This window comes from Papilio xuthus, unplaced genomic scaffold (genome assembly GCF_000836235.2).
Source record: "Papilio xuthus unplaced genomic scaffold, Pxut_1.1 DF827679.1, whole genome shotgun sequence".
NCBI lineage: Eukaryota > Metazoa > Arthropoda > Insecta > Lepidoptera > Papilionidae > Papilio > Papilio xuthus.
The window spans coordinates 1,221,522-1,235,433 of record NW_013530970.1 but is presented as its reverse complement, the minus strand read 5'-3'; the positions used below and the strand labels follow the sequence as shown (position 1 = coordinate 1,235,433).

The following is a 13,912-nucleotide window of genomic DNA, read 5'->3' as shown; positions in this document are numbered from 1 at the left end:
GATAAGATTGTTATCATTGCGAAAATAAAAGACTTTAATATTTCCTTATTTACAATTTAATTAGGCATTAAATCCAAATATGCGATAACAGAAAAAGTTACATTGTTTCTTTTAAATTACATCATTGTGATGTTGAGAGCGTCGGTGGCTCAGGGGTCAAGCACTCGACTTGCAAGCTGCAGGTCCTGGGTTCGAATCCCGCCATGTACCAATGTGTTTTTCGATTTCCGATTTACATATATACATTTATCCGACGTTCTTACGGTGAAGGAAAACATCGTGATGCAACCTGCACATATCTGAGAAGAAATTCAAAGGTATGTGTGAAGTCAACCAACCCGCACTTGGCTAGCGTGGTTGACTATGGCCTAATCACCCTTAACTTAGGGTTAGTTCCAGGCCCCTCGGTGGGGACGTATAGTGAGCTGATGATAAATGTTGAATGAATCAATTGAAATATCACTGGATGGTAACCATTAATTCGTTCTCTATATTTCGACTTTAGAAATACATGTTTGTTAACTTTGAATTAACCGAACTGAACAGGGGTAGAGCCCGCTTTAACATCTCCGCACGAAATTGTCCCGGCTCGTTCGGTGAAATACCACGACCACAAAGTAGACAGGCGTCAAGTGGAAGCAATTTCGCGTACAGTCTGATGAGTGTGCGTCCCGTAGGCCTAATTTAGTCCTCATTCCCTTCCTACCCTTTATCTTATAAGGAAATGATGAAAAGTGGAAGTGGACTTTCCGGATGAGAGGATGCAAACTTAGGAAAGCGCATAATTGCTGGGTTATGAGTTTTAAAAATAATAAAAGTTGTTCTTAGAAAAAAATTGTACTAACGCAATATTTCAAGGTTTGCGTTATCGATTCTTCAACGTTTTAGTTTGCACATCCTTTATCAGGAAGTGGGAGTAATGAACCTTGTCAGCCATAAACTAAAAAACACATGTGTGTGTTTATCCTATGACAGGTCCTCGTTTCCTCTATAAAAAACAAGCGCGTCGTTTTCTCGCCGCAGACATTCAGGTGATTTCTTATTGCCTGGTACTTATAACTAAAAAAATAAAAAATAATAATATGTGGGTACATTTAACTTTATTACTTCTATCACTTTCTGGTCTAGATTTAGTGCCGTTAAGTACTAAAGATATAGATATATCTATACCAGATGATCTAGACCAAAATAGTATAGATGGAGATAGTCAGGACATAGATTTGTCTAGTCTAGGACCTGATGCTTATGGTACGCCGAACAATGACAGTGGTAAGTTAAATGCTTTTTCGACATATTTGAAGTTTCCGTTTATTTTTATTAAAACAAAACTTAATAAATAGCCTATGTGTTCTTCCAGACTAAGTTCTATATGTATGTAAAATTTCATCGTGATGTGTCCAGCCGTTCTAGAAATATCAAACAAACATCCATCCATCCATCCATTGCATTTATAATATTAGTGAGAAAGTAAGAATTACTACATTTTCTTGAATGCCTACTATATTAAAATTCAGTCTTTTTTATATAAATTTCAGTCGCTAAGCAAAAGTTTTTCGAAGTTAAAATTTATTTTAAACAACTTTTATATTTAAGGAGATGCTCTATCAACTTGGTCTGAATCATCGCTAATGAACCCTGAGGAGATGGGCGGCTATGGGCAGGGCGATATCCTGATGCCGGTGCACCACGCCCGCAACGGCATGAAGGACAAGACCTCGCGTTGGCCAAACGGCATCATACCTTATTCTATAGATGGACATTTCAGTAAGTAACTGCATATTTAAAAAAAAGATTTATGTCTTTTATTGTTGTAGTCTAAATGAGTCATGATATTGAAACGATGATTATTTTTAGTGCGGTTCAAAACATTGAGATATGACTGATAACATCAAAATGAATAATTCATCCTATTATTAGTATATTGCGTTTAAAATAAGGCAGCTAGAGAGTGATAAACAAATCTATATATAATATGTATGTATGTAAGTTTTATTATTTTGCGCAACACAATTTAGACAAACATAAAAGATGTATTTCCATAAATTTAAAGAGCTACAATTCCTAATTTTCGTAACGTATTTTCCAACTTAAACTCAAAATCTATTAAACTTCTTCTTCGTCGTTACAGTCTTTTCAGACTGGTCGTGGTCATCAAGTATCAGAGACACGCTTTACTAAGCGCCGCCACTCCTCCCTAGTCGCGGCCTTTTTAGTACATTAGTGTAGGGGGACATCTACAGCTTAAATAAACTTCTAGTCAGTTTAAAAATTAATAAAAAAATGGGACCCACCAGCAAAACCTTTCGATTAAAAAGAAAATTAAAAATCTGAGTACCAGGGGCGGAGTTACGCGGTAACACACATAAAAAAGGACATATAGACAAATTGATAACCTCCTTCTTTTTGAAGTTGGCTAAAAAGACATAACCTCTCTTAATATTTTAAGCACCTTCCTTACTTAATATATATGCGAAAGTAACTTTGTCTGTCTATCCTTCTTTCACGCAAAAACTACGGAACCGATTTAAATAAAATATGGTACACATATAGTCTATCACCAAACTTATTTTGTATACTGCCCACTTTGAGAATAAATATTTTTTTAGCGCCCCCATATTTTCACATATTTAAAAACCACTATAACTTCAAATTAAATTATTCATTATTGTGACCTATATATGTATATTAACAGAGAATTCTAAACGAAACTTTTACTATAACCCGCAACTTGAGACCCGCCCACACTGTGCCCATCGCCCACTTTGGGAAAGACTGGTATTATATTAATTATGTAAAAAGTCTGATAATTTTACAGACCAGGAGCAAAGGGATACTATCATGAAGGCAATCGCAGATTACCACCGTTTGACATGTCTGAGATTCGTGCCATACAACGGACAGACAGATTACATCTCTATAACAAGCGCAAACACAGGTTGTTGGTCCAGCGTAGGAAGAATAGGTAATTACGATATCTAGTTACTAAATATATGACTAAGTAACGCTACTATCGATAACATAGTTTAATGAGATTTTAACAGATTTTTTGACGAGACTTGAAAAAAGACTACAAACGCCTATACAATGATCAAGGTATTTGCTAACAAAAGTAACATTCACAGACAGATATTTTAAAAAAACCCTAAAAGCAATATATTTGAATATATTACAGAGAAAGGTTTAAGATCTATGAATGATTAACTGTCGTCCGTAACTTCGTCTGCGGGGAATTAAATACAAACGCAATTAGTTTTTTAGCGAAGTGACCGTTAAATTATTCAAACTTTCGTGAGACATTATACTAAACTGATATATAAACACGGCTAAACACTCACGTATATACGTCCGGTGGCGGCACCGACTAGTTTCGAGCCCATCGGGGGCCCTTCATCAGGATGAGTGGCACTGGTATTATTTCGAAACTTCAACAACAACACCACCGACGCTTTGGTATCAACATCGTCGACGACGCCGGCGCAACCCGCGCCCCCCGCCCCCTCAAGACGCGCCCTAAGAGCGCAGGCGCGCAGTGAGCGACGGGCCGTGTCCGCGAAATAATACCAGTGCCACTCATCCTGATGAAGGGCCCCCGATGGGCTCGAAATTAGTCGGTGCCGCCACCGGACGTATATACGTGAGAAGTGACCGTTGCCCATAGACATACGCAATTGCATATGCGTTGCCTACCTTTAATCGACGGAAGAGAGGATGCGCAGAAAGATAATATTTTTTCCTTTCCCATGCATCCTCTCATCCGGAAAGTCCACTTCCACTTCCGATAATTCCTTTATAAGAAAAAGGGTGGGAAGGGAAAGAGGACTAAATTAGGCTTCCGGGGCGACGCCTGTCTTCTGTGTGGTCGTGGCATTTCACCGGGCAAGCCGGGCAAATTCGTGCGAAGATGTTAAAGCGGGTCCTACCACTGTTAGTAGCCTATGTGTTATTCTAGACTATGTTCTATATGTATTCCAAATTGCATCGAGATCCGTTCGATCGTACTGGAAATACCTTGCAACAAACATCCATCCATCCATCTAAACAAGGCCTTTACAATGTTAGTAACATTTCAGTGGTATATTAGTAGGACTAAATAATAAGTGTATCCTAAATAATTATATTCGAGTCGATAAAAGCATGGCTTAGTCTATTCAGTCCTTATCTACATATATAATGTCTTTATGATTTCTATGCAACGTGTAGGTAGTCGTCAGGAGGTGAACCTGCAGACACCAGGCTGTTTGTCAAAGAAGGGTACCGTGCTGCATGAGATCTTGCATGCTGTGGGCTTTACGCACGAACAGAGTCGGCCTGAGAGAGACGATTACGTAACCATTAATTATAATAACGTTAAACCAGGTAAGATAGATTTCTAGTACAGAATATTAGCTTATAATAAGTATGATACGTAATATTCTTCCTTTGTCATACTTGTAGTAAAAGCTATTGCCCGTGACTCTATCCGCGCGGAATTAAAAAAAAACTTAGTAGTGTGTTCTTTCAGACTATGAGTGCCGTTCTGGAGTTAGTTAGGATGTTGATGTTACTGTTTTTTTTATAAAGAGTGAAAGGAATGACAATATGACAATACAATTTTATACAAATGTTTGAACAGATAAAACCTGCACAAAGATAAAACTTCAACTATCCGATTTAAGTCCTATTTGGATTATATGTGATCGGTGTCATACTGTGTAGGTCTATGACAAATAATCACTACTAAAATAGTAACTAAAGTTCAGCTCGTTTTGACTCACGATAATAAACAAATGACGGATTCGAATCCACGAACTTCTAGCTACAAGGAATAAACCAGGAATTATCTTTTAAACATTTTATATTTATCATTTGTCATTCATTGAATCTTTAAACTTTATATTTAGCAATGAATACTCCTCTATAGCTATAGTTAAAATGAGCCAACTTGTTGTAGAGTAGCACTTATTCTTTTAGCTTTACTTCAAAGAGTCAAGTGGCAATCAGGCTACACTGCGCACGGTTTTAAGTTCAGACGTCTTAAATTTACCTCTTAGCACCCACTTATGGTTACGAGATGCAAAGTTTTTTACCTTAAATTATTTTTATATTGCAAAGAAGATCTTACGTAGATTGTTTCTGATAAGAGATAGCTAATTTACTTCCTTCTTTATTAGTTTTGCGAGACTTTGGAGCGTATATTGGAGATTGAGGCTGAATTAGTGACCAAGATAACATGAATTATTAACATCAGATGTGTTCTATATAAATCCAAAGTAAAGTGATGTTTTACAGGTTCCGAGAATAATTTCAAGAAGTCTGATACCTCTTATACTAGCGGCTACGGCGTACCTTATGATTATAACAGTGTTATGCATTACTCTGAGTACGCTTTCTCCAGAAACTCAAAGAAAACCATCGAACCTAAGGTATAGTAGATTTGTAACTGCCACCCAGAGTTATTTAATAGTAACTTAAGGTACGCATACCGTCAGTACGTATGAACCTAAACAAAGTAACCATTACTTGACTGACTGACTGTGAGTTAGGAAAATTTAATGATTTTTGAATTTTTCAATCTGGGATTTACTTTAATAATATCAGTAGCAGAAGTCAAATAATTTAATTAAGTTGCTTGTAATTTAGCAGGTTTTATAAATATATGTAAAGATGCGCTTTTTGTACAAGAATAGTTTAAGTTTTAAGGCAGTGTTTATTAAAGTGCATTATTTGTGATGCAGGTTGGAGGAGTGAAATTAGGACAGAGGGAAGGTCTAAGTCGAGGCGACGTGAGGAAAGTCAACGCTATGTACAACTGCAAGAAACAGTAAGCCTTATAATAATCTTAATAGTGGAGTCCAACTGTAGTGACACTTGTAAATCACATTAGTATTCCTATCTCTAAAAGAAGTTAAAAGAAGAAGAAGTAAGTTTCACGACAGTAGATTTCAACGGATAGATTAAAGTGCATAATTTTATTAAGGCTGCTGACAAAGTCCCAACTTCGATAATGTCTGTCGTCCACGGGTTCTTGGTCTACAAGTATCGCGTCACAATTGTGGGCCCTATGTCAACGTTCGGTTGAATATGCTCACAGTATTTTCAAATAAATTTCGGTTAGTTTGCAGTAGTTATTTTAATATTTTTTAAATTTAATAATATTATAATTCCTTTAGGGAACCACAATCTGGATGGCTGTCAGAAATATGGCAAAATATTTTCGGTGGCAATGACAAGAAACTTGAGTAGATAAAGAAAGTCTATGTGCTCCGTTCCAAAGATCTGCAATTTAGAATATAAACTAGTCTTAAATACACATAATTTAATTTTTATTACGCGAAATAATTTAATAAATTGAAATTTTACTAGAGTGTAAATTGTTTTATTTATTTTTTGTTGTAAAGTTTTGACATTTTTGGTAGGAAAAAAAGCAATATCCATACTTTTCAATGCTATTTATTTAAATAATAATCATTTTAGTTTCGAATCCTTGTTCGGGCCAGTGTTGGGTTCGTTATTAGCTATTTGGAATTCTCTATCTTGTTTATTTGTTTCTCCATTATACATTTGATGAATTCGTAGGATCTTTCACATTTGCACGTCTCCTCTGTAAAATACAACTTTTTAATCATGTGATTTAGATACTAGAGTAGAAACGATTAAATATAACAAGGGATAAAATGACAGATGGTTATGGTGACCAAAACTGTAGCTCCTACCTTAACAGTGGTAGAGCCCTCAAAAATACTTGTTCAGTGCACGAATAGACTGACTAGACCGTCGAAATACGTCGACCGAACAGAAGACTCCTCTTCCTTTGCGTCCTCTCCTCTATCGACCTGTAGTAGTAGGAGTGTGCGCCTATTTACATTTATCTCAAATTAATACTTACCTCTATCTGTACACTGCAAAGCCATGTCAATTAATTCGTTAGTGTCATAGCCGTCGTTAAGTTGTGTTAACACTACCGCAGCGGATGCAGCATCGAACTGCCCTTCTTCTGATGCCACCCCGCTTGATTCCAACACGCAACGAATGTAACACTGTAATAATAAGTTAACGTTATCATTGTCAGATTGTTAAATAAGAAAATAATGAGAAGACAGTCTACATATATCTGTTTCTGACTGTCCTGACATAATGTGAACATCATGGACAGGCCAGCCCGACTAGCCTGAGCTGGCCTGGTGTGGACGGGGTATAAGAGGTGATATTTAGTGTTGGGGAAATTTACAACACGAACGGTTGCAAGTACAAGTATATTAAATTAGAGTTGAGGGTTTATGGGGTAGGAATGGCGTACGTATTCGTAACTAATTTTAGATTACCTTGGGAGTTTTGTCGGTTTCATCTGGAAAGCTTCCACTGTTGTTAAGTTGTTCTAAATACGCTAAAAGTACAATAATATTGTAATACAATAAAACAAATATAGTATAATTTCTATGATCAATGATTAAAAAAGAGAAATTCGATTTTTTTTAATTTCGTTCTATATTATCAACTTACACATTTGTATTCGAAACGATTCATTACATTCCTTCATAATGTTTATGACATCTATTTCATTTCTGCTCTCCTGGTACTTCGTCTTCGGCATGCTGGTTGTAGTAGCTTTCCTCTGGTCATCTTCCTTTTTATTTTTACATTTTATCAGGGAAAATGTGAATAAAAGTAAAACGCAAATTAATACTGTACGATGCATCTATGTCGTCCTAGTGAATAGTTAGGTATTTTACTAGGTTATATGTAGGATTAGATGGCAGAGATAGTAAACATTTTGAAGTAATAAAAATCACAGTTTAAAAATTCTCTTAATTTAGGTTTTATTTAAAGTTATGCTAGAAAAATATGTAGATAAAACGGGTGTCAAAGATAAATAAAATATAAGTCAATCTATTTATGCATTCTTTTAGGAATAGCAAATTTAGTTTCTTTATAAATTTACATAGATTATTTAAATTAAAGTTACGCGAAATCTATTCCGTCTTTCTTAAAAGTCCCAAATTAAAATTAGAAAAAACATCTAAACCGTATGTTTCATTAAAATTGCTAATGTCTCTACACGTGACTATTAAAAGAAGTCTATCTAAAACATGTGACATCGGTCAACTGAGAAAATATGCAATTAGTAGAGATTTTTACAATGCCGAGAAATCAAATAACTTGATATTTTAGAGATATATATATATATATATATATATATATATATATATATATATATATATATATATATATATATAGGATATATTTCTGTCGATAACGTACATTACACACTTACTTACTCCGCTGGCGCATCGACTCAAGGTGGGTCTTGGCCTGCGACACAAGAGATCGCCAAAGTCGCCTAAGTCGATAACGTCCATTAATTTAGTAAATTTGTTGTATTATTAAGAATCCCTTATTCATTTATTAACCTTATTCTTAATATATTACATTTCATTTAAAAAATAAAAAAATATACAAAATATATTATATTAAAAATAGAACACCACCGGCTGCGGAGTCCCATGACTCAAATTACCAGTGGTCGGGGCTGCAGAAACAGGAACCTTCTCACGATGCGCGCAGTTTCTAGGATAACTGCCTTTTGTATCGGGCCCTTAATTAAATTGTTTAGCGAGAGCTCCTTGAGATGTTGGTCTTATTAAGAATATTAATAAGATTATTAAGAGGAATATGTAACATACCTGAATAAGGCATAAATGTGCAAATAAATAAATGTATGGCGATAATCCATAAAAACTAAAATAAGAAAATACGTAGAGATACTCGTAACTAAATATTATTATTTTTTTTACTAAAATAAAATCTTGATAATTACTTACAATTTTTTTTAATAGAATCGACAAAGTGATAGAGTTATTAAGTTACGAATAAAACAAAAAAAATGTTTGTAATCCATGCAAGTAATTAGCGAAAATTGAGTTTAATTTCGAAAATGATATGCGTTCGGAGCATGATTCAATGATTGGTTGAAATAGGGCTTAGTAAATTCATCATACTATCATTAATATTGACTATTGTACCGTTAATTAACTAATTGAACTCCTCAGTACTTTACATTTATTGCTGAGTACTTCAAATGTTGACAGAAATTTAAATATGAAGAATTAAAAAATGTATTCATCATCAGCTCACTATACGTCTTCCTGCAGAATAAGCTTTTAATCATTGAGCCACCGACGCTTTCAAAACGAAAAAAAACTTTTTTTTTTTATTTCAGACATTTTGGTACATTGTGATACCAGGGTATCATGAGTTACAAATAGTCACGTAGCTCCGTGTGCTTGCATAATTCATAAGGTAAAATGTCCGCCTATTGCATTGTCAATATGACAATGGATATTTATAGCATTTTGTTTCGTTTGTAACTCAAAGAATCTTAAATTAAAACTAATTCAAAAGAAATTGAAGATATTTCTATAATATTTTTATTTATTGTCTTTTCATGGGGTTGAGAAAATGGATGATCATCGTCTCTTTTCCATCACCGAGCCTATCGTCAGCTCTTCTATCTGCAAAAATACCACCAGTTATACATCTGATTAAAGATAAAGTCGCTGGCATAAATGTATTACATAAAACATAAGGTTTTTACAGTGGTAGAGCCCGCTTTAACATCTTCGCACGAATTGGCCCAGCTCCCCCGGTGAAATCCCACGACCACACAGAAGACAGGCGTCAAGTGGAAGCAATTCCGCGTTTCGTTTGATGAGTGTGCGGCCCGGAGACCACATTTAGTCCTCTTTCTCTTCCCACACTTTTTCTTATAAGGAAAGGATGGGAAGTGGACTTTCCGGATGAGAGGATGCATGAAAAGGGTAAATATTTTTTCTTTCTGTGCATCCTCTCCTCTGTTGATTAAAGGTAGGCAACGCATATGCAATTGCGTATGTCTATGGGCAACGGTCACTTCGCTATTTCAGCGATTTCAGGTGTCCGCTCGCTCGTTTGCCACCATAATATAAAAAAAGGCTAATCTTACTTCTTACTAATATTATAAATTTGAATGTTTGGATGGATTGATGTTTGCTAGAAGTTATCTGCAGAACGACTGCATGGATTTCGCTGTAATTTGTCATAGATGTAGATGTAATCTGGAAGAACACATAGACTACTAATTAAGTTTTTTAAATTCCTTGCTGACGGAGTAGCGGGCAACTGCTAGTATAACAATATTACTTACATTGACATGTGGTGGTGTAGATAACACGTAAAGTAAAGCATCAGCCACTTCTGAGGGTTGCAACATTGGTATATCTTCAGGTACGTGCTTTCCCACCATCTCTGTTGCCACCAGACCAGGGGAAAGACTCTGGAATCATATAATTTCAAGAGTTAAGAATAGATATATTTATTCCTCATGGTGACTTTCAAACCAGTTGTGTAAAAATATTTTGTTATCCCACCTTGTCTCTCTAAAGAAGACAGAGAAAATAATATTATTGTTATAATACAAGTATTAGGACAGCAGAAATTCTTGGATGTAGTTTATAAATACTATAGATTATGGAATAATGTAACCGGCTAGTTATATTTTGTGTTATGGTTGAATTAAAAAAAAAATTAAATACAGTAAGAGATAAAATTCGCAATTAGTGTAAAACGAGTTTCGAGAAGCGAGAGCTAAATCAGTGTTTGTATATTTTGAAGTATATTCTAAAATAAGAAAATGTTACAAACAATATTACAGTTTATTTACAATATTTGAAGTAAAAAATTAAACATTATAAATTTTTACTTCTAAATGTTGTCAATAGATGGCGTTGTTTCCAATAGAGCTTTATCAGTCGAGTTTTTTTTTAATTAAATTTAAGTTTTTAATATTTCATGTTTCCCTAGTGACGTCAGAAAATCACACTCTTGCATAGATTAGATTAAAAATACCGTGACTTTGATCTTGTGTTTGCAATCTGCAAGTTCTCCGAGCAGGCTGGAAGTGAATGCAGTGACGGCGTGCTTCGTACTGGGGTACACGTTGAACCCTGCTACTGAAGGGATGTAGTGTCCGGCGACACTACAACATAACACAATCTTATATCCTCGTAATTTATGCACTTCTGGTAATACTATTGTGAGTATTGGTTATTAAAAACAAAAAAGAATCGTTAATTTTTTTTTAATATAAAAAATTACCGATTGACATAGGCATTTTTTTTTTATTTTGGCATACGTAATTGTGAGCTCCAACTAAAAAACTTCATTTAAGAATTAAATAAGTCCCGGTTTAAAATCTGTTTACAGTTAAAATGTAAATGTAATAAGTTATTTTGTATTTACCTATTTATGTTGATAATGTGACCATCAACGTTTCGTTTGTTCATCGAAGCGATGGCGTACTTTGTACAAATTACTAGACCTTTGAAATTAATATCTATCGTAGCTGATATTTCTTCGTCAGTTATCTTTTTTTCACCCGAATCTATAATAAAATACAATTATAATAAAGAATCCATTTATATATTCGACAGAGCGTTTCCATCTCGATGGCTTGCATTCCACAACGACGAGATTTTCGCGTAACTTTTTACCAAGCACAGACGCTGTCCTCAGCGGTATTTCCAAACAGTTACGACTTAGGGACCTTTAAGAAAAAGAGCGTACACCTTCCTTAAAGGCCGGCAACGCATCTGCGTTTCCTCTGGCGTTGCGGATGTCCTTGGGTGTCGGATCAAATAATTTTAAGCGATTCGTTGCTCGTTTGCCCCCTTCTATTAAAAAAAAGAAAGCAAGGAGTTAAAAAAATTGTAAGATAAAAAGTAAAATTGTCAAAGATTAAACGAAGTTTTGGATAATCTATGTTCATAAAACTTTATTTTTTGACTATATTTGACGTTTTGTTTAACAATATATTCCGAGGCATATATATCTTTTTTATATTTTTTTAAATACAAATTGTATTCTTTATCCTTCAAGAATTATATGGAAGAAATTAAATAAGCGCATATTATCTTAAGAAACTTACCGCTTATAAATCCAGGGTAGTATAGTACCCCAGCATTATTGACAAGTACATCTGTACCACCCAGTTTCTCATCTACCCATGTGAATACTGCCTTAATATCAACTATATTACTGACGTCACATTTCCTTGAATATATCGCACCTTTACCTGTTACATTTTGCTTCAATTTCTGCAACAGAAAAGAATATTCAAAATGTACTATTAGGAAGAAAATCCGACACTCTGCCGGTGTACTGGCGCAACACTAGCCTTACTAACTGTCGAAGTTTATGTCCCGTTAAGTATTCTGACACTGGACTTTGAATAAGACTGGACTAAGAATTTCGAAAAGAAAATATTTCAACGTTGGAAACTGCACAGTCATGTAACCTACATTTATTGTCAAAACACTTGTTAAATAACAGTCATATATCTGGTGCATTTTGAATATAGTGTGAAACTTACGGATTGAATATAGTAAGAAAGGACCAACATTAACTAACCTCTACGAGTTCTGGTCTCCTGGCGAGACCGACAACTTGTAACCCGGCGTTGGCCAATCCAAGACACACAGCCGCGCCTATCCCAGCGCTCGCTCCCGTCACCACTGCCGTCTTGTTCAACCAACGCTCCATCTTGAAAACACGTTAATAAGTTAGCACACACGTCCTCAATGAGAGGCTCGAGCCTGATATAAATTAAGGGTGGGTTCGTAGAACAATCTCTAGCTTTGCTGTGCCATTCTCCTAATTTCTAGATACGACACGACATCATTCTATTCTTTGACTTGTTCCGTTTATTTTTGTTCTTTTCCATCTATTTTTCCCTCTATTATTGTGGTTATAAGACCATCGTGTCGCATCAGATATCCCAGCATTTTACCTTTAGATTTCTCCCACGCTGGCCCATCAATAATAATTCAGAGATCAAGTTCAAGCTGCCAGATTGTTTTAAGCTGGATATTTTAATAATTATGGAGCGAAGGACATTTCAATATTAGTCTTTTTATATTTAATGCACTCAATAAAACTGAATAATAAAAATCGTTTACAGAATACTTACTTAAAAACTTTATAGACACTTTCACTTTGAAATTACTTACCAGTATTAGCAGTAAATGCTGGGAAAACAAACAAATAATTTATAGTTATAAAGAAAATAAATTGCAATCAGATTTAACACTGAACCGTCTACACTTTGCTTGTAAGGAAACTATAATGATTCGACATTCCAAGTCGATTAACTTTCAACATAGTACAAAGATACTAAGATTGCACAACGCAACATAACTTGTTTATTACTTAAGTACTTTAAAGTATTTGCCCTTCTTATGATTGAAAACATTTTTTCTGCGTTGAAAGTTTTGATGTACTGAATCCAGAATAATCAGATTTTTTTAGTTGGAAAACTTTTTTTTTTTCGTTATTTTTTGTCTGTGTCTTATGGAAAGTTCAGTATCGTAGGTGTAATTAGCTGTTTAATGCTCCAACAAATATTGTTTACCAGTTCAAACACTAATATTAGAATAATTACTAGTATTTTACGGATCAACGATGTCAAAGTTCATTGATCCCGAAAAACGCCTGGCATAATTAAATAGCAATTGAATTGCTGCTAGCATTTTAAAAGGATACTTTTTATTATAAAGACATAAATATCTAGATTAGTTGAGACTCGTATACTTTTAATTATGCATTTACCTAAAAGTTTATTTTTTAAATGAGAATATATATTATTTGGTTAAAATGTAAGTGGCTTCGCGGAGTGTAAGACGAGGAATGAAGAGCCAAATAAATTAGTGAAGGACTCGTAAACTGCCACCGCACACCTCCCCACCAGTTCCGCAGCTCCCGTCTGATGCAAGTTTAATTTCTTATACACACGGCTCCTACTGACATCGAATACGTTAGTATATTATTAACACAGTTAACAAGCCTAAATAGATATAATTTAAACTAAGACTGTCCGGAACAAATGGAATAACACTTATCACTT

At 34.8% G+C, this 13,912-nt stretch overlaps 3 protein-coding genes across 3 annotated transcripts; 1 reads left to right on the top strand and 2 right to left on the bottom strand.

Annotated features, from left to right (window-relative positions):
* The first annotated feature begins 1,037 nt into the window (after positions 1 to 1,037).
* On the top strand, positions 1,038 to 6,344 carry LOC106117714 (astacin). The gene is made up of 7 exons (XM_013312121.1): positions 1,038 to 1,269; positions 1,594 to 1,764; positions 2,816 to 2,962; positions 4,201 to 4,356; positions 5,269 to 5,402; positions 5,715 to 5,800; positions 6,150 to 6,344. The coding sequence occupies exons 1-7, from the start codon at positions 1,083 to 1,085 to the stop codon at positions 6,220 to 6,222; spliced, it is 954 nt and encodes a 317-aa protein (XP_013167575.1). The 5' UTR covers positions 1,038 to 1,082; the 3' UTR covers positions 6,223 to 6,344.
* Positions 6,345 to 6,461: 117 nt separating this feature from the next.
* Positions 6,462 to 7,618, bottom strand: Obp84a (Odorant-binding protein 84a). The gene is made up of 4 exons (XM_013312146.1): positions 7,480 to 7,618; positions 7,302 to 7,363; positions 6,866 to 7,016; positions 6,462 to 6,580 (listed from the first exon to the last, which is right to left on the bottom strand). Exons 1-4 carry the CDS (start codon positions 7,568 to 7,570, stop codon positions 6,495 to 6,497), a joined length of 390 nt encoding a protein of 129 aa, XP_013167600.1. The 5' UTR covers positions 7,571 to 7,618; the 3' UTR covers positions 6,462 to 6,494.
* A 1,764-nt stretch (positions 7,619 to 9,382) lies between these two features.
* On the bottom strand, positions 9,383 to 13,028 carry LOC106117729 (farnesol dehydrogenase-like). Its single transcript, XM_013312142.1, has 7 exons — positions 12,980 to 13,028; positions 12,421 to 12,552; positions 11,939 to 12,107; positions 11,254 to 11,395; positions 10,861 to 10,990; positions 10,160 to 10,288; positions 9,383 to 9,488 (listed from the first exon to the last, which is right to left on the bottom strand). Exons 2-7 carry the CDS (start codon positions 12,550 to 12,552, stop codon positions 9,444 to 9,446), a joined length of 747 nt encoding a protein of 248 aa, XP_013167596.1. The 5' UTR covers positions 12,980 to 13,028; the 3' UTR covers positions 9,383 to 9,443.
* Positions 13,029 to 13,912: the final 884 nt, after the last annotated feature.

Excerpts from the sequence above, each read along its gene's own strand:
- LOC106117729 (XM_013312142.1), bottom strand. The coding sequence starts at position 12,552 with ATGGAGCGTTGGTTGAACAAGACGGCAGTGGTGACGGGAGCGAGCGCT. Across the intron at positions 11,396-11,938 it reads CTACCCTGGATTTATAAGCG|ATTCGGGTGAAAAAAAGATA; the intron begins GTAAGTTTCTTA and ends ATTTTATTATAG. Across the intron at positions 9,489-10,159 it reads CTACACCACCACATGTCAAT|ATAGAAGAGCTGACGATAGG; the intron begins GTAAGTAATATT and ends GTATTTTTGCAG.
- Obp84a (XM_013312146.1), bottom strand. The coding sequence starts at position 7,570 with ATGCCGAAGACGAAGTACCAGGAGAGCAGAAATGAAATAGATGTCATA. Across the intron at positions 7,017-7,301 it reads AAACCGACAAAACTCCCAAG|TGTTACATTCGTTGCGTGTT; the intron begins GTAATCTAAAAT and ends TTATTATTACAG. Across the intron at positions 6,581-6,865 it reads TTTGCAGTGTACAGATAGAG|AGGAGACGTGCAAATGTGAA; the intron begins GTAAGTATTAAT and ends TGTATTTTACAG.
- LOC106117714 (XM_013312121.1), top strand. The coding sequence starts at position 1,083 with ATGTGGGTACATTTAACTTTATTACTTCTATCACTTTCTGGTCTAGAT. Across the intron at positions 1,765-2,815 it reads TTCTATAGATGGACATTTCA|ACCAGGAGCAAAGGGATACT; the intron begins GTAAGTAACTGC and ends ATAATTTTACAG. Across the intron at positions 5,403-5,714 it reads AGAAAACCATCGAACCTAAG|GTTGGAGGAGTGAAATTAGG; the intron begins GTATAGTAGATT and ends TTTGTGATGCAG.